Genomic DNA, 25522 nt, shown 5'->3' with positions numbered 1-25522 from the left:
GAGCCAAGGTGGGTGGGAGGGCCAGGGCGGGGCCACCTGTGAATCCAGGTGTGTGCATGGATGGACTGGCATAAAGATGTGAGTCAGTGCCTACCACTCTGTTAGGCAGCGTTTTTAAAAATCCCAATGCCTAGACCCCACCCCAGGCCAGCTAACCCAGTCCCTGGAGTTGGGCTCCAGGTGTCACAATTTGTTAAACTCCCAAGTGACTCCAGTGTGCTTTGGGGGCTGGATGGGAAGGCAGAGGACAGGGTAGCAAGCAGGAGGAGAGGAGAGAGGCCTCAAAGGGCTCCCAGATGTACATCTGTGTGCTGAGGGGGAGCTCAGCCTGGAGCCAGAACTGGCCCGAGTAGGGAAGAAAAGACAGGACAGAGGACTGGGGCTCCGAGTTTGACAACCCTAATGTGGAGGGTGCCAGCCATCACCAGCCACTAACTTTGGCTGCCTGAAAACTGCTAGTAGCTCCTGGAATTAGCTGGTCTTCCAAAAGGAGGGAACGAGCACCTTCCCTACCAATCCGGTCACCGCCCTGCAAATAACTAACTCCTGTGGCCCCTGAAGGTGGGGAAGCTGGGACCTCTGGATGCTGTGGGGCTGGCCGTGCTTGGCCATGAACTCCCATTCATGCCAGCTCACTTCCCCTCTCTGGGAAAAGGCTGTGGCCCACATACCTGCCTTACCTCCTGCTGCTCCTCTGCCCCCTCCCAGAGGGTCTGGGAGGGGCTCCCTCCGCCACAAAATGGCCCATGACAAGAGCTGCCTGGGCCGCAGAGGGAGAAGGGAAGGCCCCGTAACCACCCCCAGCCTCAGCAACCGGGCGAAAGACCTGGGGGCTGACACTGCCGAAGGCTGCGGTGATCCAGGCACTGTGTCAGGTGATTCAAGTTTCTTGTCAAATTTGATCATTGCCGCCAATGAGGCTGCCATTGCGATCTCCCTTTTATAGGTAAGAAAGGAGGCTCAGGGGGCAAGAGTCAGCCAAGGTCACGTGGTTCCACACGGTGGTGCAGGCCGGGCTGACCCCAGTGTCCTCTGGTGATGATGCAGACATTAGTGCTGTACAGAATTTGCCCCCCCCCCCCGCCCAGGCAAGGCAGCCCCTGCGAGCCTCGGGGAGGCACGCTAGTGTGCTCTACGCACTTTCTTACGAATGAAGCAGTTTTAGTACCTCAATCTATGGGTGAGGAAACTAAGTCTCAGAGACGTTCTTTGTCACTTCCCAGACCCTCACGGCAGATAGGTAGGGGCAGCGCTGGGCTGGTGTGAGAGGGAATTCACAGTGTTTACAGCTTTGGAATTCTGCCGACAAAACCGACATGCCTATAGTCACATCAAAAGACAAAGCCAATTCCCCTGCAAGGTTTTCGTTCAGAAATCTTCCAGTGCCACTCATGCCATGTTCAGATAAACGAGGGCTTGTGGGGGGTCACTGGGAACAGACCCAGACACACATTATATGCCAGAATCGCTCTTCACTAGGAACATCTTTGTGTTTCGTGTAGATTTCCATTCTGTCCTATGTATCTTCTATACCTGTGCTCTCTGAGCAGTCAGAAATTGCTCTAGGATGTCATAAATCAAAGTGGGTACCTTCCTCCCTTCCTCTCTCCCTCAGACAAATGCTCCACTTCATGGGAAACTGCTAGAATATTTTAAAGAAGATATTCTAGATCCACTAGAATATTTTAAAGAAGAAAATTGTTTCTCCTGCTGTTCCAGCATATCGCCAAGAGGTCAGAAAAAGTATATAGTAATTCCTAGGGTAGATGGAGCCTCTCTGTGTGCCCCAGTCAGAGTGCTCTGTGTGCCAACTAGGAAATGTCAAAGGCACTAAGGAATGAATTTCATGTTTTTTTTTAAATTGAGATACAATTGGTACATAACATTATATTATTCTTAAGTACACGACATAGTTCAGTATTTGTATAAATATTGCAGAATGATCACCACAATAAATCTAGTTAACATCCATCACCACACCTAGTTACAGAAACTTTTTTCTTGTGATGAGAACTTTTAAGATCTAGTTTCTTAGCGACTTCCAAATATACAATACAGTATTATCAACTATGCTGAACACTACATCTTAGGAAGTCATTATTTTATAACTGGAAGTTTGTATTTTTCAACTGCCTTCACCACGTCGCTCACTCTAAATTTCATTTTTTTTTTTTTTTTTTTTTTTTGCGGTACGCGGGCCTCTCACTGTTGTGGCCTCTCCCGTTGCGGAGCACAGGCTCCAGACGCGCAGGCTCAGCGGCCATGGCTCACGGGCCCAGCTGCTCCGCGGCATGTGGGATCCTCCCGGACCGGGGCACGAACCCGTGTCCCCTGCATCGGCAGGCGGACTCTCAACCACTGCGCCACCAGGGAAGCCCCTCTAAATTTCATTTTTTAAGTCCGGTAGCAAATTCTTGCTTTTGGTGGGCTGCTGGGTGTGCCCAAGGTATGTGAAATACAAGATCGCCCACTTCATGGGTTGTTTTATACCAACATGCCCCTCTAGGGTATGTAATCAGCTCTCTACTTAAAAGTTTATTCTTTTGGCCTTACTCATGTTTTCCTCGACTTTTTGTTTTCTAAGTCCTCTCTCACACCTATTAACTGGCCCTGACCCCCTCAACAGAAGCCTCCAGCTAAGGGGTGGAGGGGGGAAGAGGCCCCTTTCTGAAGGGTGACTATGACTTAGCAAGCTCGCCCGGGACAGCCTCTGTGACGGATGCCAGCCCAGGGCATGGCACACTGTTGTAGCTGTTTGATGAATGCATGGTACTTGGATGGGTATGAAGTTGAAGACCACCAGGCTGGGCTCGCTGAAACGACACACATGGACCAGTAGGAATGGCATAAGGGACAGTTCTAATCGCCTGGGTTGGGACCCTAGGCCAGGAGTGTGAACACCAAGCGGTGTCAAGCCCAGGAGCCAGCCACAGAATACAGTGCCACAGTGCTGTGTAGACTCTGCCCCATGACTCCCCCCCTGCCTTCCCCCCTTTGGCTAGCATAGGCTGTGTAGGAGGTAACTCAGTGGGGGCGCCCCAGAAGGGGAGTAAGGGGGGAAAGAGCAACAGAGAGAGAGGCTGGCCACAGAGACGTTAACAGGACCACTGGGTCAATTGGCTCCCGATGGGCATGCATGCACTTGGTTGGGGAGGGAGGGAATGGATGGTACTTCTAAGCCCAGGACAGGTAAAAAGGCAGAGCTACACCTGCTGCTATACGATGTAAGGCAGCAGAAAAGCAAGGATTTTCTCAGTTTCCGCTTTTATGGTCCCTCCCTCAGGCCACAGGAAGAAGGAAGGGCCCTATCCTGAGAGGGTTTGCCTAGAACCCAGCAGGATCCAGGTGAGGGAGGGTCCAGGTGAGCTGCTGGCCAGGTGCCTACAGGAACACATTTACTGAGACATTTAATATTCCCCTGGCAACAGCTCCAGGGAGTTTCCCAGGAGTCTCTGGGTAACCAGATAGCCCCGGCCAGCCCCAGGTTGAGGAAATTGATCCCCAGGAGTGGACAGGATGGGAATGGCATTACTGTGCTGCCTGCTAGGCCACGCTGGAGGGCAGAAAGATCGCCTCCCTCCCCAGATGCTGGGTGCTACCACCAGACAACAGAAATGCAGGGCCCAGGGGCTTTTCTTACAAGGACTTTCACGACTTCTCTGCAAAGGACAGGAATTCTGGGGCTCAGGAAACCTGTATGTAAAGTCGGCATTGGGGGTCTGTGGACAGTGTCATGAGGCTGGTTGATCACAGTCCCTCAACAAGTGTGGTTACATACCTGCTGAGGGCCCATTGATCTAACATCAAACATCATACCCCTGCCTCCCGAGCCCCCCCACTGTGCAGATACCCAGGCCTTCTACGTCACCCCAGGGCAGCTTTCAGGCCTCTCCCTTCCTATGCCCCTAGTACTCCCCTGTGGGTGAGGGACCTGGAAAGCTTTTCCCAACTCCAGCCACGCCAGCAAAGCGTGAAGAGCAGACAGTGAGTCAGTGCAGAGCTGTCGGCGAGGGCTCCGGGTACCACAAGGCACACTGGACATTTTCGGATCTCCCTGGCATGGCAAGTGGGATGGTGTGGGGAATGGGTGTGATCACCTGTAAACTCCTAGACCAGGCTGAGCAGAAGGGTGGCTCAGGCTGGTCCAAGGGAGCTATGGAGACTGGCCAGGCAGAGAGCTGGTACCACTGCCCACCCAGGGCATAGGACATTTCTCCATGAGCAGCCCCTGGGGTGGGGTGAGAAAATTAAAGAGCGAGAACATCCACAGGTGAAGTGGGAGGGCTGACCTCCTGGCCAGTAGTGGGAGTGGAGGGGACCCACCCTGTCTACTGGCAACAGTGGCAGGCGGGAGTGGTGTGGAGGAATGACGCATGTGGGCTCCGTAACCCTTCCCTGCTCTGCTCTCTGTCAGAGGGAACCACATCTCTCAAGCCCCCCTACCTCTGGTTTCCAGGTAGGTTTGGCCATTGCAAGGCACCTGAGAAGGACAGGAGATCAGGAGAGTGGTGGGTGTTCATACCTGCTTTCTGCTCACTGTGACACTTCTGCCAGCAGTCGCATCCCCTCAGCCTCCCGCTCCCACCTGTGAGCGCCCTCTCTCTGTGACACCCTGCTGTGCAGCCCCAGCCCCTGGAATCCCACCCTCCTCCTGCTGTCCTCCCCCAAGAGGTAGGCGTGGCCTGGGGGGGTCCCCTCCACCTCTCTGATACTCACTCAACTCACGCCAGGCCTGCAGGCCTGGGTGAGCTCCCAGGTCTCTACCAGCTTTGTGGGTTTTTTTTTTTTTTCTTTTTTTTCAATCTTTCAATTTCATTAAAAAGTTTATGATCAAAACCCAACAAACAAAAGATGCCTCGTGATCTGATCTCCCCCCGATTGTGCAATATCCTGGTGTATCCTCTTAGCTTCTGCATCTGTGACATGGGGGGACCAGCCTTGGTTCTGGGTGGGATGGTTGTGAAGGTGTGATGGGTTATGTGGGCAGACACGAAGGGAGGGTGCCCCGTGGAAAGGCTGAGGGGGGTGTCTTGGGGGCAGCAGAGGCTGTTCTTGATGAGCTCAGGGAAGAAAGAGAGCCTGGCCAGAGGGGAGGACAAAGTGCAAGGGCCGGAGACTGGCAATCTCTTCTGAAATATACACATACATACACATTCACATGGACACACACTCTCATACACACACATACACACACACACACACACACACACACGCACACTCACTCGCCCACACATTCACACATGCGTGCTGCCATCATCAGGGACCTGTGTCAGAGGGAGCTGAGGCACCGAGCGATCAGGCATGTACACCCCCAGCTCCACTACTTAAAGGTGGGGACAGACCCTGTGACTGTGAGTCGCCATAACTGTGACACTCTCTCCTTTGTGCTGCGCTGGGCACAGAGCAGCCACCAGCCCCAAGAACAGCTCCAGGCTGGGTCTACGCCGGACACAGGAGCAGGCAGCCGGTGGACCGTGAAGGGGTGCTGAGGATGGAGGAACGTTGGGAGGCTGGGCACAGCTAATATCCTGAGCTCCCCGTGCCCTTGACTTCTCTGTGGGCTTGAGAAGGGCCACCCCACATCAGGATGAACTCTCCTTCGGGGACAAGAGCCCCATTGGACCCGGCCCAGGAATCCAACGGCATAGCCACCCCAGCTTCCCACAGCAGGTGGGACAGCTCCTGGAGCAGCACCTCCAGCCTGGACCACCCTCCGCCCGTCAGCCCCACGGTAAGCCTGGGGCGAGCATGTGCATGCAGAGCCTCCCTCCCGCTCCCTGGTGCTCTTCCTAGGGGCACACGGGGGCTTTGACAAGGTTCCACAGCTCTGCTGTGGGACCTTGGGCATGTTACTGAACTTCTCTGAGCCTGTCCTATGTGAAGAGATCAATAGAGGGGAGTGTGGCAAGTTTTCCTTCCTTGTGGAGAGCCTCCAAGGGACAAAAAGGCCAGCCCTGTGGGACAAAGGGCTGGAATGGCACGTCCATTTCTTTCTGAGCGTAGTAGGATGCCCCCCAGAGCCTTCCAGAGAGGAAGGTCTGCCCTGGGCCTCTGGGTTTGTCCCAGCCCAGAGCGAGGTATTTGGTGCCTGCTGTCGCTTCCATCATCCTAGCCAGGGCCCAGGGCCATACCCCAGCAACCCCACCGTTAACTGGGGAGGGACGAGGGACCCTCAAGACCATGGGATGCTGGCCTAAGTTCTGGACAGGATGGGAAGGCTCCAGTAGCTACAGGAGCCAGGGCAGGACAGAAATTAAACCACTCCCTTCCCTGGCAAGGAGCTGGGGTGGGAGGAGTCTTTAAAGCCTTCTGTACTGGCCTCATAGGAGCAGGACCTCCCTACAGTGACCTAGGAGGCCTGAATTTTCTTTTTAAAAGACTATTCTTTTTCTCACTCTCACACCAGGTGTCAAAGTCAGCCCTACCCAGTTATATAGTGGGAGAGTACAACCTCCTTCTTTGAGGCTGGGAAGGATGTGGGACTCCTGAGAAGAGGGGCTCCACCCCACTCTACCTCCCCAGAGTGAAAGGGGACTGGAATACCATTGCTGGCTGTCTCGGGCACTTGGGATGGGGCCCATACAGAGGAGAGGAACGCACCCAGGAGATGGCTCTGCCTTCTCCCCAAGGAAAGATAAAGTCACTCCAGCCATGTCCCTGCTTGCCAAACATGTGTCTGTCTGTCCTACCAGCCTCCAAAGGTGATCTGAGCACACTTCTAGAAGACTTTTGCATCTGGGCCATGGTATAGGAACTTGGGCTCAACTTTTGGAGACCGGTGTTTCCATTCCAGCTCAGCCGCTTGCTAGCTGTGTGGACAAACGGCTTTGCCGCTCTGAGCCTGCCCGCCTGCAGCGTTTTTTACCTGCCCCATTGGGAACCCTAACTCTTCTTCTCAGGACTATTTGAAAGTGATGGAGTCATGGGATGCCCTTGTTTCTCTGTCTCTTCACAGGCAGCCAGGGCTCAGGCTGCTGCCTGGGTCCCCTTTCCCACGGTCGACGTTCCAGACTCCGCCCACTACGCCCTGGGCACGGTGATCCTGCTGGTGGGGCTCACAGGGATGCTGGGAAATCTGACGGTCATCTATACCTTCTGCAGGTGCCTGGTTGGCAGGATGGGGGCCTGGGCACTGAGGGCAGCCAGCCACGCAGAGACAGGGCAGAACACAGGGTGGAAATTCTGGTGCCAGCTCTGCCAGGGCACTGTTGAGTCTGGGTGGGAAGGCCAGGGCCAATGGTCTCAGGCTCAGGCCTCCATCTTCAAACCCAGGAAAGGGGCCCAAATGTAATCCAGGGCAGCTTGAATGGCACATTCAATTGGGCCCAGGCACACCGTCTGTGTAGGGTGTGTGTCCCTATGACACACACGTCTCTGCCTATTCTGCCCTCCTCTCGGCTCACCTCCAACACCTGTCCCAGTGGGCACCTTCCCTCTGCCTCAAAGAGCAGCCCTGGTACCAGGATCCTGAGTCCTCAAGCCCTTCAGCAACCAGCCCTGGCCACCACCCTTGGCTTCCTTCCCTACCTGCCCCACTCACCGCCTGAATGGCTGAGACGGGCACGTGGAGAAGTAAACTCCTGGCTCTACCACCTATTAGCTGAAACGACTTGAGCAGGTTACTTATCTTCTTTGAGTCCGCTTTTCTTGTCTGCAAAATGAAGTTGTGATTTACTTCATGGAGTCAATGTGATGATTAAGTAGGTTTTTATATGTGCGGTGCCCAGCAAATGAGTGAATCCTGGCTGTGTCACTTACTGAGTCTTGTGACCACAAGCCACTTCACAGGTGGGAGCTCAGGGTTCTTATCTGCAAAATGAAATGGGGTGAGGGGGTAGATGTGAAGACGGATGATTATGGGAGATGAGGTTTGTGAAAGTACCTGGCCTGTGGGCACCATCGTCAACTCCTCTCCCCTTTGCCAGCCCCGAAGGTGAGGACTGCAGGAACACTGGAGAAGGGGAAGAGGAGAGGCATGAGTTGCTGCCTTGAAGAGTTTCACTTCTTAGCCCACAATGCCAGGCTCCAGAGCTGTTCGGCTGGTACTTGCTGGGCAGCGGGATGGGCCTGTGGGCCAGCAGCTCGTGCCTGTGTGCAAGCATACACGTGTGGGCACGTGTGTTTGAGGGAAGCTCCCCAGCAGAAGCGCCTCCTGACAGTTTCTGACCCCTCACAGGAGCAGAGGGCTCAGGACTCCCGCCAACATGTTCATCATCAACCTCGCAGTCAGCGACTTCCTCATGTCCTTCACCCAGGCCCCCGTCTTCTTTGTCAGCAGCGTCTACAAGCAGTGGCTCTTTGGAGAGACAGGTAGACACTTGGGACTCCCTTTTGCTGGAGGGAGGAGGAGGGTTGGGACAGGGGATGTCCACAGTGGAGGGTGGCCCAGATGAGAAGGTGATGTGCTCTTCCTGGGCAAAGAGTGGGTAGTCACCCTCAGTCTCATGAGTTAGCAAGAGGTTTCCGTGAGCCTCTGTCAGATGCATGTAGGCGGGGTGGAGAGGAACTAGGCCTGCTTTCCTTGAGAGGCGAGCGTATGAGCTGAGTACACACAATCCACAGACCCTCCTTCCCCTGGGGTATCTGATGGGCTCCCTGCCAAGGACTGAGGTCAGGCAGCTGTGCCCACAGGCTGTGAATTCTATGCCTTCTGTGGGGCTGTCTTTGGCATCACCTCCATGATTACCCTGACGGCCATCGCCCTGGACCGCTACCTGGTGATCACACGCCCACTGGCCACCGTCGGGATGGTGTCCAAGAGGCGGGCGGCGCTTGTCCTGCTGGGCGTCTGGCTCTATGCCCTGGCTTGGAGTCTGCCGCCCTTCTTTGGCTGGAGTAAGTGGGCTCAGGGAATCAGGGGAAAGGAAGGTAGGCTGGGAGGGGTACGTTCAAGGGGCAGGTAGGTGGACTTGGGTTGACCAGCTGGCAGGAGGGGCCGAGGGACTGCTTAAGTCTCAGAGCAAATGGACATTCAGGGGGCATGGCTAGCAGCAGGGGGAACTGAGGCTGTACCGTCAACCATCAGAGGATAACCTGGGCTCCCATCCCCAGATACAGAGGGGAAGACCACGTGGTTCCTGGCTGGCGGGAAGTGACAGGTGCATCTGATGCTGAGTTTGCAATGAGTCAGACAGGCAGGAGTTGGGGTGTGAGGCCTCAGCAGGTAGGAGGGTCATCAGCAAGGCACCCGCCCTTCTGAGGCAGGACCAGGAAGCTGGCTGAAGTCTTGGGGGAGTAAGACCCTGGGGTTATGGTGAGGTCTCTCTTCCAAACTGGCAAGATTGGGCAGCAGTGGACTTTGCCAGCTGTCTCCTGCTAGAACCAGCTTGGAAAGCTCCCCTCCACGTGCCCCGGCTTCCTCACTCCACTGGGCAGGGCCGGGGCCAGGGCCAGTGTCTGAGAAGCTCAGACCCCACATCCAAAGCCCCCGCTGGATGAGGAGCCTAAGTCAGCGCCGCCCTGCAGGCTGAGCACCCGCCCCTGGTTCCCAGGTGCCTATGTGCCCGAGGGGCTGCTGACCTCTTGCTCCTGGGACTACGTGAGCTTCACGCCATCGGTCCGCGCCTACACCATGCTGCTCTTCTGCTTTGTGTTCTTCCTGCCCCTGCTCGTCATCATCTACTGCTACATCTTCATCTTCAAGGCCATCCGGGAGACGGGCCAGTAAGAGCTGGGCATGAAGGAGGGGCTCCATGGGATGGGGGCTGTGCCCCTTGGCCAGGGCTGCCCGTGACTCACATCTGTACCCACACCCCAGGGCACTCCCAGCCCCAGATGGGCAAAGACCAGCTCAGTACATGTGCTTATGGGATGGGGTGCCGAAAGGCCAGTACGACCTGGGTGCTTAGAAAAGTCTCAGGAGACACGGTCTTCTGAAACGTGGGCCTTCAGCCTTGGTCAGGGGGCGTGGGGGAAAGAGAAGACACAACAGGTAGAAGTGCAGGGAGGCAGCTTAGGCTGGATATATTGGGGAACTTTCTGGGAGTCAGGGCTGCCTGCACTGGAAGGGATGGCCGGGTCCAAGAAGGCTCCCTGACAGCAGCCATGACCCTGGCACTCACTGCAACCCGAGTGGGCTCAGACCCAGACTCTGCATGCTTCCTAGAGCTCTCCAGACTTTCGGGGCCAGCGAGGGTGGTGGTGAGTGCCCCTGGCAACGGCAGCGTCTGCAGAACGAGTGGAAAATGGCCAAGATCGAGCTGTTGGTCATCCTTCTCTTCGTGCTCTCCTGGGCCCCCTACTCCACTGTAGCCCTGATGGGCTTTGCTGGGTGAGGGGCTGGGGCAGGGCTGGAAGGGTGGGAGAAGGGTAAGGGGACCCTGGGGCAGCCTCTCCCTCCCCAGCCCAAGCCCAAGCCAGCCGTCCTCACACCCTAGGTCCAGCCTCACAGGCTTATTCTCCCCCTGCTATGAGATGCCCCACGGGAGCCAGGCCTGTCTCATTCCTGGAGGCACTAGGAGACATGCTGGGGGACTTCTGGGCCACACTGGGTTTGGTTTGAGGGCCTGCAATGGCTGCCAGGTCCTGCAAGATCCCTTGGGAATATGCAACTTTGCCTGAGGTTCTGGTTTCCCCTTCACCCAGACTGTGGGCACACAGCCAGGGTGCTACTCACCTCCCGCCCTCTAGTCCTTTGTGGCTAGAGTCTGCAAACTTTGCTACCTGCAGCAGCGTGGAGCCAGGCCAGACTTCAGGAGCACTTTGAGACAGTGAGAACTATGAGTCCTTGCAGGTGCTTGGGTATGAGACCTTCTCCTTGTGCAGGAACGGCCTGGTCCCCTCTGGGGCCCTCCTGTGCCGTTACTCTCAAGGAGCCAGGGTCGCAGCAGGCATCAGGGTTCGGCGGGGCATGGGGAGAGCTGAGCAGAGGTCCAGAGTCTTTGGGGGTGGGGAGGGTTTACTGCCAGCAGCACAGGCTCCAAGGGACAGTGGGACCTGGTGAAACCCCCAACCTGGCACATCTTCTCAGCACCCCTCCCTCAACTGCTCCCTGGGTTCCCACTCCCCTCAGATCAGGATTCTCCCTGGCATTGCAGTCCCTCCCCCCGGGGATGACTTGGTCATGCTGGTTTGGACCAGGCTGGGCTGTGCCCTGGCAGGGCTTTTTTGGCCTATGGAGAAGGTTCCTGAGAGGGCTGGTGGGTTGTGGAGTCCCCAGGGAGGGCCAGCTGGCAGAGGGACCACAGCTTCTCTGTCCTAGGTACGCACATGTCCTGACGCCCTACATGAACTCGGTGCCAGCTGTCATCGCCAAGGCCTCTGCCATCTACAACCCCATCATTTATGCCATCACCCACCCCAAGTACAGGTGTGGCCCTCTGCCAGAACCCAGCCCCAGATACCCAGTCCCACCCTCATGGGCACAGAGGGCCTGGGCCTATAAATGGGGGCAGAGGCCAGCCATCTTTCCTGTCCCTTGTGTACATGCATTGGGTGGGGAACTAACAGCTGAGAGCAGCCAGTGACACCAGATGGGATCTGGAGCGGGTGTGACCCTCTCTGCTGTCCCAGCTTCCTAGGAGGCTCAGCTTGGAGGGACATCAGAGTTCCCTGGGCAGTGTCCAATACTAACTGGGATTTTCAGAGCTGAGGCCAAAAGGCAGCCAGGATGGCCGATCAGCAGTGCTGCTTGCTACAAAGAGAGGCCCCCAGACAGAGGCAGCCTGGAGAGATCACAGCAGGGAGAGCTCCACTGCACTTTGGGGGCCCCGGCAGAGGCCTGGGGCTTGTTCTGGCCCACAGTGCTCTCTGCTGACAGAATCCCAGCACAGCTGACCTCTTCCACGAGGGGGCCTTCAGTGCTTCCTTTTGCCTGGTGGTGTCAGTAACTCAGCACCCCGCTGAGGCCAGCTGTAGGCCTTAGCCCATCCAGCTCAGAGGCGGCTCTGGAGGGCTCTTGGTCCCCATTTGCAGAAATGTGGCTTAGGTCAGCCACTCGAGAACTGAAAGCAAGCATCTGGCTGAACCTGCCACCCTAAGGCTCTCCCTCCCTGCCCACGGACCCAGTGTCTGTCTGCCCATCCTCATAACCCCAATGTCTTTACGTCCCCAATTCCCCAGAGGCTCTTTGTCCACTCCCATTAGCCCAGTATCAGTCTATCCATCCACCCCCATCTCCTCAAGTCTGTCTGTCCAGCCCCCTAACCCGCTGTCCTTGCAGAATGGCCATCGCCCAGCACCTGCCCTGCCTCGGGGTGCTGCTGGGCGTGTCAGGCCAGCGCACTGGCCTGTACACCAGCTACCGCTTCACCCACCGCTCCACACTGAGCAGCCAGGCCTCAGACCTCAGCTGGATCACTGGACGGAGGCGCCAGGTGTCCCTGGGCTCTGAGAGTGAGGTGGTAAGGAGGCTGGGCTCTCACTGACTGGCACCTCGCCATCCTTTCCTCTGGGTGGGGCTGCCTCTGAGACTCAGGGACCCTCAGGAACCTGGGACGCTGGCAGGAAGAGCCCCTCACCCCCCCCACACGGCCTTCCCACACACCATCGTCCCTGCCAGACAGGGGCACTGGGGTCAGAGAGGCAACATGTTGGCCCAAGGTCACCCAGCAGCAGGGCCAGGACGAAACATGGGTCTTCCAACTCCAGGCCACCTCTTTTCCATGCCAGCGCTATCCCAGGGCCTTAGAGCCTCAGACTGAAAAGACTAGCATTTCTGACCCTAGATGGGCCTCTAGAGAGACAGGCAGGAGCTAGCTCAGGACCCTTCATCCTCAGCATTAAGCGCCCTCCTCCTGGAGCTCACGGGATACAGTGGAAGGAGCACTGGCTCTGGAGTCGGGGGACCTATGTTCAAGCCTGAGTTCAAGTCCTTACTGTGTGAGTTTGTGCAGGTCACTCACCCTCTCTGAGCCTCTTTGTCCTCCTCTGAAAGGGAAAATCATCATGTCCACATCTAAGACTAGATGGGGTGCCCATGGATGCTGCCCCCACCACTGTGGTCAGCCATGGGAGCTACCAGTCTTCCAGCCCCTACTTGGGGCCTGGAGCTCTGATGCCCCCTGATGTCACCAGGAGAGTTCCCTATAACCCGAGCCCCTGTCCCCAGCTCCTCCATCATTGTGCCTACAGGGCCCACTCTGGGCCTCACCAAGTGCTTCCACTTACCTCCTCCCACTGCCCCCATCCCTGAGGGTCTCAGTGGAGGGGCTGAGGGAGGAGCTGCCAGAGGACCCATCCCTGAACTAATGTAGTAAACATCAAGGAGTGAATCTTATCCATTAAGAGAGCCTAGATCCTCATGAAGACATACCCATCCTACATGCTTAAGAAAGCACACCAGCACACACACCCCCACACACACATCCCAGCACAGGCACGCACAGTTTGCAAGGGTTTGGTGACCAGCAACCCTGTAAACAGTATTGTGGGCTTCACCCCAGTGAATAAGTGTCGAGAGGATGGAGAAAGGCCTGGTCAGGGAGGGGGCAGAAGCAGGGATGCAGAATGTCCCCCTCACCTCACAGGGACTCTCCCACTCCCCCAGGGCTGGACAGACACGGAGGTAACAGCTGCTTGGGGGACTGCCCAGCAAGTGAGTGGATGGTCCCCCTGCAGTCAGGGCCCGGAGGATGTGGAAGCCAAGGCCCCTCCCAAGTCCCAGGGACAGAAAGCAGAGGCTTCCGGAAAGGTAACTGGGCCCGGCACCTGCCAATCTATAAAAGGGCGGGGATAAGGAGCAAGGAGCCCAGGGAGCGCCGGGAAAGGGGAGCAGGCCCAGTGCCCTCTGGGAATCGCCCCTCCCTGCACCTCCCAGCTTTCCCTTGCTCACCTGGGGGTCCCGGGTGTCTCCATGACTCCAAGGTGTTCTAAGCAGGCCTGAGTGTGACTGTGCCCGAGAGTGTCTGTGTGTGTCTGTGTGACCTTGACTGTGCATGTACACAGCAGGTGGTGGTGGCTCTACCGCACTACGATGAATGTACGTCATGTATGTAAATGTGTGTGACCATGTGCCTGGCACACACGTTCTGTCCCTGTGGCACCGTGGGGCATGGGATTGAGTGTGCCCTAATGTGTCTGCTCTAAGCTGTGCATGTGACCAAGTGTGGGTGGCACGTACCTCTCTGTGTTTGGAAACTGGGTGTACCTGGGGGAGTGGGGCTGCAATCGGTGTATGTGCTCACTGCGGATGCCCTGAGATTAGGGTATCGCCCAGAATACTTGTGGCTATTAAAAGAAGGCCAGCTGTCAGCCCAAGTGCCTATGGAACGGAATGTTGATGGTGATTAGAGAAGGCCGTATTCTGGAACGCTGGAAACGCCGTGCGCACAGGTCCTGAGGCTGCCCTGCCCCTCTGCTGACAGCTCCCCACCCTGCCCCTCCACTCACACCCACACCACACCCCCAGCTCCTGCCTTCCTTCCCCCAGGCTGCTCCCCTGCCTGTCCCAGAGAGGGGGAGCCCTGGGCTGCTCCCTGCAGTTGTGGGGCCCCTGCCTCTTCCAGCGTTCCCACCCCAGGGAGCACCACTCCCCAGGTGCCCCAGCCCTGAGCCCGGGAACTGTTCATGACCACAGAGGCCAGGGCAGAGGCCGGCAGCGTCCCCCAGGCTGGCCGGGCAATGATGAAAGGCGCTGTGCCTCTCCTGGAGAGAATACCGGGCTGGGGTGGGGCGCCGGGCAGGGAGGCACAGCACATCAGCCGTCACCTAACGCGTGTGATAAGCACTGCCAACGAGGTATCAGCACACAGGGTGCTGAGAGCAGAGGCAAGTCCCCAAGGGCTCCCAGGAAAGGTGGAGGTAAAGCAGGGATTGCCAGGCAGGATGGGGCCGAGGAGCGGGGATTGGGCGGTTCAGGCTGAGGAAACAGCCTGTACAAACATAGCAGGGTGTCCCGGGACAGAATGTCTCTCTGTGACCCCAGGGGCAGCCAAGGGGCTCTGGGAGCTGGCGGTGGGGATGGAGGAGGGAAGGGGGCAGGAGGTGGTAGGAGCCATGGGGAGGCCCACTAGGTGCTGTCATGAGGGGTCTCCAGTCACGAGTCTGGGGGACAGGGAGCCCTTGGAGGGCTTCGCGGGGCACTGAGGGGCTTGGTCAACTTAGCAGATTAGCCGGGCCAGGTTGAGTGGAATGGGCCGGCAGAGAGAAGATGGGAGGAAGTCGGTAGGACAGGCAAGGAATGAGGCATTTAAGACCGCAGGGAGAGAGGAGACGCCGGAGCATGTGGAAAAGGACTGCAGGGAAGGGGGGAATCGGATGGTGGGGGTGAGGAGAGCTCAGTCCCGACCCCAGGAGTCCGAGAGCCTGGGGACATCCCAGAGGGACGGCCTGAAGGTGGCCTCGGACATCGCCTGGAGAAGGCCCAGCCCCCAGCCAGGACGAAAGCTGGCCACACAACGCCCCTCTGTTACGCGGTGCCCCGAAACACAGAGGGTCCCTGGGAGACTACTCCCAGTGGGATACTCCTTGAGCTAAACAAATGTCTGCTGTTTGCTTTCAGACCAAAGGGCTGCTCCCCAGCCTGGACCCCAGGATGTAGGGTGCCCATCAGTTTGTCTTTCTGGGACATGCCCATGTCTCCTGGGACATGTCCAACCCCTTCACCTCCCCCTCACACACACACAGACCCAGGATTACCCTGTGGGCCTGCGGGCTTTGGAAGTGGCCCTGTCACCCAAGCTGTGCTGGATTCGCAGCCCTGTACTGCAAAACTCCTGCTCTGCAAAGTGGTCTGCACCCACTTCTCAGCTCAAGAGCCTGTGCCCCAGGCTCAGCCTGAAGAGTGGGCACCTAGGCCCTTTCGCGGCCTGGAACACAGACCTTCCCTCGCTGGAACCCGTTACTCACGTCTGGCTTTCCCCCCAGAGTGCTATTTCCACCGTGGACCACCCTCTTCTGCACACGTGCATTTTCGGGCACGCTCTCCTGTGTGTACATATTTGCATGCGCACCAAGTGCACGAGTGCGCTCACTGCACCTGTGGATTTTTTCAAATCAGTGTCTGATTCACCCCAGGGTCTGTGGCTCTGGCAGGATGTAGAAAAATAAAAAGCGGAGAAGGTCTCCGACAAGCACAGTCTCTACCTATTGGTGCCACCGTGGGAGAGAGACCCAAGGCCTGGCCTCTGATGGCGACAGCAGCCTCCCTTCCTCCTCTGCCTCTGTCCCCCACCTCGTGACTTTCACTCCTAAAACCCCATCTCAAACTGCAGGGAGCAGAGTGGAGGAGGGGCAAAGACCAGGCTTGCCCCCATCCCTACTCCCCGATGAGCTGCTGTTACTGGGAAGCAGCTCACGCCCGGCTTGTGAGTACCATCTGCTCTCTGGCTGGCTTTGGATCTCCCAGGGGAGGCAGATGGAGGGAGGCTGGCCTTCCCCTTTAAGAGCATCCTTCTTGCTACCCCTCCCTTTCGCTGGAGGCAGCATCAGGCATCAGGCGGGGGCTTGAGTCCAGAGAAAGAGCCTGCAGCTCCAGGTACGGCCTAGCCCAGGGTTCCCCATCCCTGTGCAGGATCAGCTCCTTCCTTTCCCCACACTGGTCATGCACTGCTGCTGGATCCTCACCGGCCTGGCAGGACAAACACCCTCCTCCCCTGGAGAGGAGATAAAGCTGGAGTCAGGGATGGATTGGGTGGGGCCTGGGGGAGGGGCAGGGGATGGGATGGGGGAGGTCAGGGTGCTGGCCATGAGCTGCTGGCCTCCTGGGCCAGACCTAGGCAGGCAGGACAGCTGGGCTGCATGACACAGGGCAGAGGAGGTGGTGAAGTGGGGGAAAGAACACAGGTCCCTCCCTGGCTTTTCCACTTGATATTTCTGTGACCTTGGGCAAGTTACCAAACGCCCCTGTGAAGTGGGGATTCCTTCTTGTCATGCATGTTGTATGTGCTAGGCCCAGAGTTTGAGGTGGGGTGTTGGCAGCTGGGAAATTTCTCACACCCAGGCCAGTACTGAGTCCTCAGGGCCCAGCTCAGGCCAGAGCCCTCCAGGAGGGCAGAGAACAGAGGGCCCAGTTGCCTTCCCTGAGCCTCAGTTTCCTGAGCAGTGTGGGCCTTGATCTACCCCCAGACCACACAGAGCCTGAGGTCTCCTCTGAGAAAGGGCTTCTAGAGGTATCTTGGCTCAAAGACCACAGTGGCAGGAGTCCCGAGGGGCCTAGGCCCCCATCCAGAACATACTGTCTCTGGGTTATGGACTGACCACAACACACACATTTTCCCCTCCCGGCCCCTTCTGGCCCCTTGTCCCAGCAGCTGAGCAAATGGCCTCTCCTCCCTGCCCCCCGCCATTCCGGTGCAAAGGGCACGGGGGCCTGGCATGCAATGCTGGCAGCTGGAGCTTTCCATGCTGCTGTCAAGTTTTCAGAGCACAAATGAGACAGGAGAGCCAGGAATAACTGCTGGGCCCCAGAGGGTCTGGAGGGTGGGGGCCTGCCCCAGACCTGCTTTCAGACCCTGCGCTGAGGGTGTAAGCAGGGGGCCCCCACTGCCAGCTTTGGATATCAGGAGGTGCCTGCCACCACCGGCAGCCCGTTATCTGGCACGAGTCCCCATAGGAATGAGCTCAGACTCCAGTATGGCTTGGGTCTACTACCTGTGTGACCTTGGGGAAGTTACTTAACCTCTCTGAGCGGGACAAGTGGCAGCCTCTCAGGATCTGAGGAGATAATGGCGTGGAGGGTCCAGAGCTGAGCTTGGCCACGCCCAGAGCTGCTGCTATTATGATGATTGTTTTTATGGCTGGACAACTCTGGGCCCTGATGTTGTCCCTTATCTTGGGCCACCACGAGGATAAGAGGCAACTTCAGGGTCCTCACCAGAGAACACAGGGCAGCAAAGACCCAAGTCACAAAGCCCCTGGCCAAGGGAGCTCAGCCACGGTCTTCTGGGCAAGGGGGTGGGTACAGCCAGGCAGAGAGGGCAGCTGGGCAGTCTGGGCTCTCCAGAGGGTGGAGGGAGCAAGGAGAGGAGAGCAGGGGGGCAAAGCATTATCACTACCCTGGCCAGGCCCCTCTTCTGCCCCCTGGGGGGTGCTGGGTGCCGGACACCCCTCCCCAGGGGCTATATTAGCCTTGTGAGTCACAGTGGACCCGCTGGGAGGCCGAGGGCGGGCGGGCACAGTGTAGGGTTACAGTCCATTTATGGGAGCAGCAGAGGGCAGATATCAGTGTCGATGGCATTCGTTCCCAGCTATTCTTAGGAGCCTCTCAGGAGCTGCACACAGCCCGGCCAGGCAGAAAGGGACGGAGCAGGCAAGGCTGGGGGGTCGGGGGCAGGGGCCGAGGTACGGGCTGGGGAGGCAGGGTGCGTGAGGGTCCTCTCACTCTACTCTTCTCCCTTCATCTGCAGAGGCCGCCGCTGTCAGCACCGGCATGTCTTACAGCGTGACCCTGACCGGGCCTGGGCCCTGGGGCTTCCGTCTGCAGGGGGGCAAGGACTTCAACATGCCACTCACCATATCCCGGGTGAGTGTGCACGGCCCACAGCCTAGAACCCACAGGGACGGGGCATGCTCAAAGGAGGGTGTGTGCGTCCATCCCTCCATCTGTCTGTCCTCCCTGAGGCTCTTGGAAAGCGGAGCACGCTTTCCTGGTCTGGGGGTGGGACTGGACCCAACTGGATACTGCCAGCCGCAGGCCCCTGGTCTTGGCCACAGCTGTTGCCCACCCTCGTTGGCTGGCCTATTATGAGTATGAAACATGGGCAAGCGGCTGGTGTTTTGAGCAGAGAAAGAAATGCCAAGTTTGCAGGCCAGGCAGGCAGGTGGACAGAAAGTACAGGGCCTTCCTAAGCCTTTCTCCGGGAGGGTGGGCTCAGGGTACCCCCCAAGCCTGGAAGAGGGCAGCTGCTTTGGGGAAAGAGCACTCCTAGCATGGAGAGGTCAGGTGACAGGCGGGCAGTTGGTTAGATGTACAGACTGCTGACCTCGGCTGCCCTGCTATCAGGGCTCAGAGCTGGGCTGGGCTGGTAACCGGTCTCCTGCATCCACTCCATCCCAGACCTGAGATAACAGTCGCCTTCTACCCCTGCCTTCCTGGGGCTGCTGTGGGACCTCACACTGGCTGGCTTCGCGGAGCTGGGCCTTCCTCGCCTGCTGGAGGTCCTAGCCATTCACCTACAGCTGCTCTGCCCGCCCGTCTCAAGTCTGGTTCACCATGCTCACCTGGGGAAATGGCCTGTGTGTTCTGCAGTGTCTGTGATCAGGGAATGGCACTGCCTGAGGGGAAGGTCACAGATCTTTGGAGATTGTCTGAGTAACTCTATTGCCCAGCTGGAGACACTGAAGTACAGAGAAGCAAGAAGCTAGATCTGCTTGAGAGGAAGCGGTCTGTGAGAAGGGACTTTGTTTTAAACACTGCTGTGTCCCTGGCACCTAGACCAGGACCTAGGACATAGTAGGTGCTCAGGCAACACTTATCAAGTAAAGGGAAGTCCAGCAGAGGGGCGCTGAAGGCCCAAGGCTCAGGGTGGACTGTGAAAGGTGCCAGGGCAATCACAGCCCCTGCCTGGGGGGGTCTGCTGAGACTGAGCCCCAGCAGTGCTGGCGTGGGCACAAGGGGGCAGGCTGAGGCCCCAGGCTGTCACTGGAGGGTGATGGACGGGCAGGGGTGTCTGGGTCACTGCTCACCTGGAGACAGGGAGACAGTTTCTTCTCCAGGGCATGGAGACTTGCCTTGGGCCTGAGGGTGGGACGGGGAGGGTGGTGGGGAGGCACTGAGGTGGGCAGCCAGGGAAGGCCTGAAAGGTGCTTGGCAGAGGGGGCAAGGAGCCAATGTCCCCACTGGAGGCACAGTCCTGGCTATGCAACCAAATGTGGACACCTGGGGGGACCCTAAGATGGAAAGCTCCACTCAGGGGTGTTATGGGAGCCTCACGACAGCCTCACAACTCCTCTGGGGTGCTGGCCGCCATCCTGCGGGAGGTCTGGCTTATTCCAGCCTGAGTCTCCAGACCCACTGCCCTGGAGACCCCAGGGTCCCATATTAGAAGGGCACCCAGAGACTTACACACTCAGTCTGATGATATGGTGACACAGGGGCATTTGAGCCCCAGCAGACACACCCCCTCTGCCCCCAGGACCCTGCACAGCTCCCCACACCCCTGGTTACAGGTCTCCTCCCTGTACAAGGCAGGACCCTCCACCGTCACTCTCATGGGTCCACCAGCTTCCCACGCCTGGGACTGAGCCTAGATCTCCCCCAGCCCCACTATCCTCAAGGCCTCCACCTGGTGGAAATTAGCCTCCTGGCTCAGTGGCACCCAGGATAGCCGATGACCTCATCCGGGGTCTATGCGCCACCTGGCCCCAGCCGGCCCAGGGCTTAAATTGCAGCACAGAGGCCTTAAGCTAGACAGACAGCAGGAAGAATGTCCTCACTGTAGGCAGGGGGTGTATTGGGATGTACTAGAGCCAACGACTAGGGGGGAGTTTTAAAAATAGAACCCGCGGCTCAGGCAGGGCATCAGGGGATGGGTCTCTCAGTTCCCTTCAGAGGCGTGCCCCCAAATCACTGAGGCCATGGAACCAGCTGCACTGGGCGCTGGGGCCTTCCCAGGGCTCGGAGCTTCTTGATAAGTCCTCGGGTGTGCTGCTGATGCCCTGGGCTCGGGCGCCCCTGGCTCAGCGTTGCTGGCCAGGCAGGCCTCGGGGCACAAGCCCTGCCCTCCCAACAGGGCTGTGGTATTTCCTGCTGGGGCGCTCCAGGTCCTTCGGCACGAGGAACTTCTCCCCTAAGGGGATGCAAGGCCAGAGCTCTCTGGAAGAATCCTATTTCCACTGCGGCCCTGATCTGCTTCCCACAGAGGGCCAGTAGATGTCCTGGCCTGAGTCTTTGCGACGGGGCAGTAGTGACGTATTGTGGTGGGGGGACTCGCAAAGGTGGGGCCGGCTCATTCTCAGCAGGGGCCGGCACCCCTGGGCACACGCACTGTAACCCTGAGGCAGGTGGTCAGGCAGGCAGGTCTGGGATTGGCATCTCACTTCAGAGCCGGGCAAACTGAGGCTCCAACTTGCTCATGCGCTCCTGTGACCTTGGTAACCCCATGCCTGCTTCCTCACCCTCTGGCTAGGGGCTAGTAGAAAAGCACTGCGTGGGGCCGTCCCCTGTGTGCTGCAGCTCCTCCTGTAAGAAGGCTGGCCACGTGCAGCCTGGGTGGTAGCCCCTGTACCCACCCCACCCTGCCCACCAGCCCCACAGAATCAACCTTGGGGCAGTAACAGCCCCTCAAGTCCTCCCTTCGGTGGGTCTCAGCCTGAGGACCCACAGAGAAATGAGTTCAGGAGGGAGACTCGGAGGGTGGAGGGGAAATGCCTTTATTTATCTTGGACAGGTGTGGCTGGGCCTGCAACATGAGCTGCCCTCCCACCCCCACCCTCCCCCAATCCCAGCCAGTCCTCCAGGAAGTGGGGAAGGGGTGGGAGCAGCCAAGAGGGAACAGTTCCAAAGGCCTCGCCCCCACCCCTGTTGGGGCAGCTAGGCCTGAGGCCAGGGCCACGGTCTGGGGCCTTGCCTCTTGGCTCACGAGTTGCAGCCCTTGATTTTATGGCAGCGACGTCTGCTTTTGTTTGGCTCTGGTACTCACAGCTGTGTCACCTTAGAAAAGTCAGTTCACCTGCTCAGCCTCAGTTTTCTCATCTGTAAAATGGGGATGGTACGTCGGTAAAAGTACACGTGAGAGTTCTTTCTAATGTGCACTCATGAAAATACACCTATTTTCCACATGGGCTGCTTGTGAGGATGGGGGAGTGGTGGAACTGAGCCTGGGCCCGGGGAGTCCTGCCTTTCTGCTCCAAGGCCTCCGCTCCTTACGGCCTTACCCACAGGCCCAGCAGGCTCACCTCTGCCCCTTTGCTGTTCTCGGTTCCAGTATTTGTCAGACTCTCCTGGCTATGGTGGCGACACAGAGGACAGAGGGTCCCCGAGAGGGGAAGGGGGACAGGCTGAGATTTTTCTGGGGCAGCTGCACTGGTGATTCCTGGAATTTTGAGGCCATGGTGCTGTTTCTCGGGCAGCGCCTAGCAGTGCTGACAGCAAGTGCTGTTTATAGCCATGCTGAAGGTCAGGCAAGCCTCTGGAGGGCTGCTGCGGGGCTGGCTCCCAAATGAACGAATGGGGAAGATAACCAGACAGTGGCCCACCGCTGGGGAATACATCCTTAGAGGTTCCCAGGCCAGGCCCTCTCCTAGCATGCTGCTTCTCCCTGGTGCACAGAGCTGTTCCTGACCCCGGGAGGTCCCTGAAGTGAGTGGGCATGAGGCTGGCTGGGTCCTGGGGAGAGGGCCTTCTGAGGTCCTGGGCCGGGACATAGGACAAGAGCAACTTCACTGGCAGGCCCCTGGGGGGCTCCTCGGGCTGAAGACGTTGTGAGACGGCAGCAAGTGCGAGGAGGGCAGGGCTTCCTGGTTGATGTCTGCTGGGCCTGCTGGGGCAGCTGTCCTGCCTGGGAGATATCTCCCCAGTTCCCTGAATCTCCCTCTTGTCCAGGGGCTAGCCATGATTGAAAGGCCCCCACCCAGGGCCCTTACATTCCCAAACACAGCTTCTCCACCCCTTTGAAGCCAGGATCCACCTCTTCCCAGGAACCATTCTAAGTGGCATGAAGCAGACTTTGCCATCCAGGACCTAGAACTGGGGGACAAGAGGAGAAGAAAGAGACTCAGAAGGCCAGGGAAGGGTGTGGTCAGCTAGAGAGGGGGCCAGTGACCCCTGGCTTTGGCACAGGGAAGTCATTGGTATGTGTGGAGTGGTGGGGGCCAAAGTCAGATGGCTGATGTGAGAGGGATGGGAGACTGTAGAGGCCAGACCTGCTGGTCACTTCTTGGAAATGCCTGGTGGTGAAGAAAGGGAGAGAAACATGGCAGGAGCCAGCTGGAGCAGCTAAGGCTTTTTTTCCCAAGATAACTTTTTGAGAGCAGTTTTAGGTTCACTGCAACTGTTGAGAGGAAGATAAAGGGATTTCTCATAACCCCTCTGCCCCCATGCATGCACAGCCTCCCGCATTACCAACGTCCCCCTCCAGAGTGTACATTTGTTATAACTGATGAAACTACACTGGCGCACCATTACTACCCAGAGCCCATAGCTTACATTAGCGTTCATGCTTGGTGTGTACGTTCTATGGTTTTGAACCAATGTATTATGACATGCATCCACCATTATAGTATCACAGAGAGTATTTTCACCGCCCTAAAAGTCCTCTGTGTAAGGAGAGGCTTTTTGAGCACAGATAAGACTCTGGCTTTCTTATCAACCAGGGTGGGGTTGGAGAGAGGGGCCATGGGAAGACAGAAGCTTCCAGTGAGAGGGCAAGGGACGGAGCAAGGCCCCAGGGGAGGCCAGATGGGAAGGGAACAGAGCATGGCATGACAGTAATTTAATCACACAATGTAAAATGCACTTAGGACTCCCTGGAAATCCCCTGGGATGTCAGCCTGGGAAGGTCAGGAGGAGATGCTGGAAGCTGCACAGTCCACAGCACCCACTGCCTGCCCTTGGCTCCCATCCCTTGCCGCACCTACACTGGCAGGTCTAGAGGGAAAGGAAGTCAGGGACCTGTCTGCCTTTAAGCACTAGGAGTGATGGCCGGGACCTTCTGCGGAGCCCAGTGGCCCCCTCTGCTGCCAGGGAGCCGGGGAAATGGGAGCCAAGGGCATGGGTGTGCCTGAGCCCCAGCCGGTGCCTTGCTTCCCTGGGACCCTGGACAGAACTTCTCTCCCCTCCAGCTGATGCGCAGGCCCCTCTAGGGACAGGACGCTGGCTCAGGACTGATCGGTCAGGGCTGGCCCTTCGCACACCACCCGCTGCCAGCCCCCGATCTCGTGTCCTCTGGAGGCAGGGGCTGCAGCCTCCCAGACTCCAACCCCTGGCACCACCCAGGGGAAGGGGTCAGGGACAGCACTGGCACCTCCTCGGTTGCGAGCTTCCCTGAAATTGTCTCAGCTCTGCACTGTCTTTGCATAATGCCCTATTTAGTGATGAAATCCTCTCCACAATCCCGGGAGAAAGGCATCATGGCTGTCTTTACGCAGAGGTCCTGGAGGCTGGCACTGCAACCTCAGGTCTGGCTCAGACTACAGTCCATGGTCTTTGCTCTACTGCTTCCCCCCAAGGCACCCGAAGGTCACGGGGGCCACAGCTGCTCCCTGGCACCGGCTATCCCTGTGCCCCCTCTGGGGTGCCCGAAACCATGGCCCAGCAAGGAGGGTGGGCTAGGTGGCAATCTTGGCCCCCAAACACCTAGAGCCTGCCTTAGGGGCTTCCGAGACAGGACCTCGGTCCTGGAGCTCTGCCCATGGCTGGGTTCCCTGTGGAGAGGTGGCTGGTGACTAGAAAAGGTGAAAAGTGAAATGGGAATGAAACAATCATTACAAAGAATTTTTCAAATGCTACAGAGGGGCTAGAAAGACTTTTAAAAAAGAAAAAGAAATCCTCCAAGGATTTAGGAGCTTTGGGTCTTTTCTGGGACAAGGAAAGCAGAGGGAGGGGGCTAGGGAGTCAGACAAGAGGTACATGGGTACCTCACACCTGGAGCGCACTCTTCACAAGCCCTGGGCTCTGGGCAAGTGTTCAAGGGTGGCCACACCCTTCTGCCACGCAGGCTGCTCCTGCAGAGCGAGGAGGGATCTGACGGCCCTTGGCCAGAGCTGAGGGGCAACTTCCTTAGAGTCCCTGCCTCCTTCTCTAGGGAGACCCGGGCAGAACTAGCAGAGCACCTCTCTACAAGAGGATTATAGCATCCTCCACCCCACCAGCCCGAGGGGTCTTGAACCCCGCTCAGGGCAGCCGAAGGTCAGGCCAGCTGAGCCCTGACGAGCACACACAGGTGCAAGGAGAGGCGCCAGGGGCAGGCTGGAGCCAGCCTGGTGGCAAATTCCTCAGGGGGTTTGGCTGTTGACCAAGCCTGGGGGAGCCTGGGCTCTTCCCTGGGCAAAGGATCAGCTCAGTCTATACCTGAGGGTGAAGGGGAGCCAGCCAGGGCCAGGCAAGGGGAAGGTGGGAGCCCTGTGGGAAGGTATGATGTTAGCTAACCCACGCCTGAGGGAGAAATAAGTCCTCAAGGCAGCCTGGAAGGGAGGGCATTCCAGATGGCCCCGTGGTCTGCCCTAGCTGGTCTGGCCCCAGCCTCTCTTAGATGTCATTCTGGTGTCCTTGTTCACACTTAACCCATGATCTCCTGGACACAGCTCTGGTCACCTCTGCAGGCATGAGGCCCTCCCCTCTGTCTGGGGTCTGTGGCTGTCCTGCCTGGGAGGTCCCTGCTGCAGGCTGATGGCCCCCTTCTCTGGATGCTTAGAAGCATCTGGGGGAGCCCTGGGTCGGGGAGCCCTGGCATGGGGGTGTCCTGCTGTGGGGAAGCCCTGTGGGCAGTCCACTAAGACAGCAGAGGCATGGCGCAATTCACCCTGAATGGGAGCATCCTGGCGTCTGCTACTTTCTCTGAAATGCTTCAAGCATAATATGGACTGATGGATGGAGAGAGGGATGGACACTTGACCAGCAGGTTGAGTGAAATGCTACAGTAGAACCTCGGTGCTGGGTATTCGGGTGCTCCCCATAGAATTAGTTCTGCCTTACTGTGTTTGAAGG

The 25522-nt window shown here is 57.9% G+C and overlaps 2 protein-coding genes across 12 annotated transcripts in view; both read left to right on the top strand.

Annotated features, from left to right (window-relative positions):
* Positions 1-5587: 5587 nt before the first annotated feature.
* Positions 5588-15478, top strand: OPN4 (opsin 4; the record flags this gene model as incomplete). The annotated part of the gene is made up of 10 exons (XM_082854423.1): positions 5588-5731; positions 6956-7101; positions 8177-8310; positions 8632-8835; positions 9492-9663; positions 10106-10270; positions 11201-11308; positions 12161-12341; positions 13487-13630; positions 15440-15478. 10 exons carry the CDS (start codon positions 5588-5590, stop codon positions 15476-15478), a joined length of 1437 nt encoding a protein of 478 aa, XP_082710549.1.
* Positions 15479-18292: 2814 nt separating this feature from the next.
* Positions 18293-25522, top strand: part of LDB3 (LIM domain binding 3) — a gene marked incomplete at both ends in the record, with an annotated part of 55184 nt that continues 47954 nt past the window's right edge. For 10 of the 11 annotated variants that reach the window (XM_082853956.1, XM_082853952.1, XM_082853953.1 and 7 more), the window contains one exon: positions 18308-18400. In XM_082853956.1, the coding sequence (XP_082710082.1) occupies positions 18308-18400 (93 nt within the window). Of the gene's footprint in view, positions 18401-25522 lie in introns of all 11 variants that reach the window. The other variant, XM_082853955.1, reaches the window with a different exon arrangement.

This window comes from Leucopleurus acutus, assembly GCF_964270905.1.
Source record: "Leucopleurus acutus genome assembly, chromosome: 14".
Lineage (NCBI taxonomy): Eukaryota > Metazoa > Chordata > Mammalia > Artiodactyla > Delphinidae > Leucopleurus > Leucopleurus acutus.
Note: the sequence above shows the minus strand (reverse complement) of the source record. Positions and strands in the feature narration are given on the sequence as shown.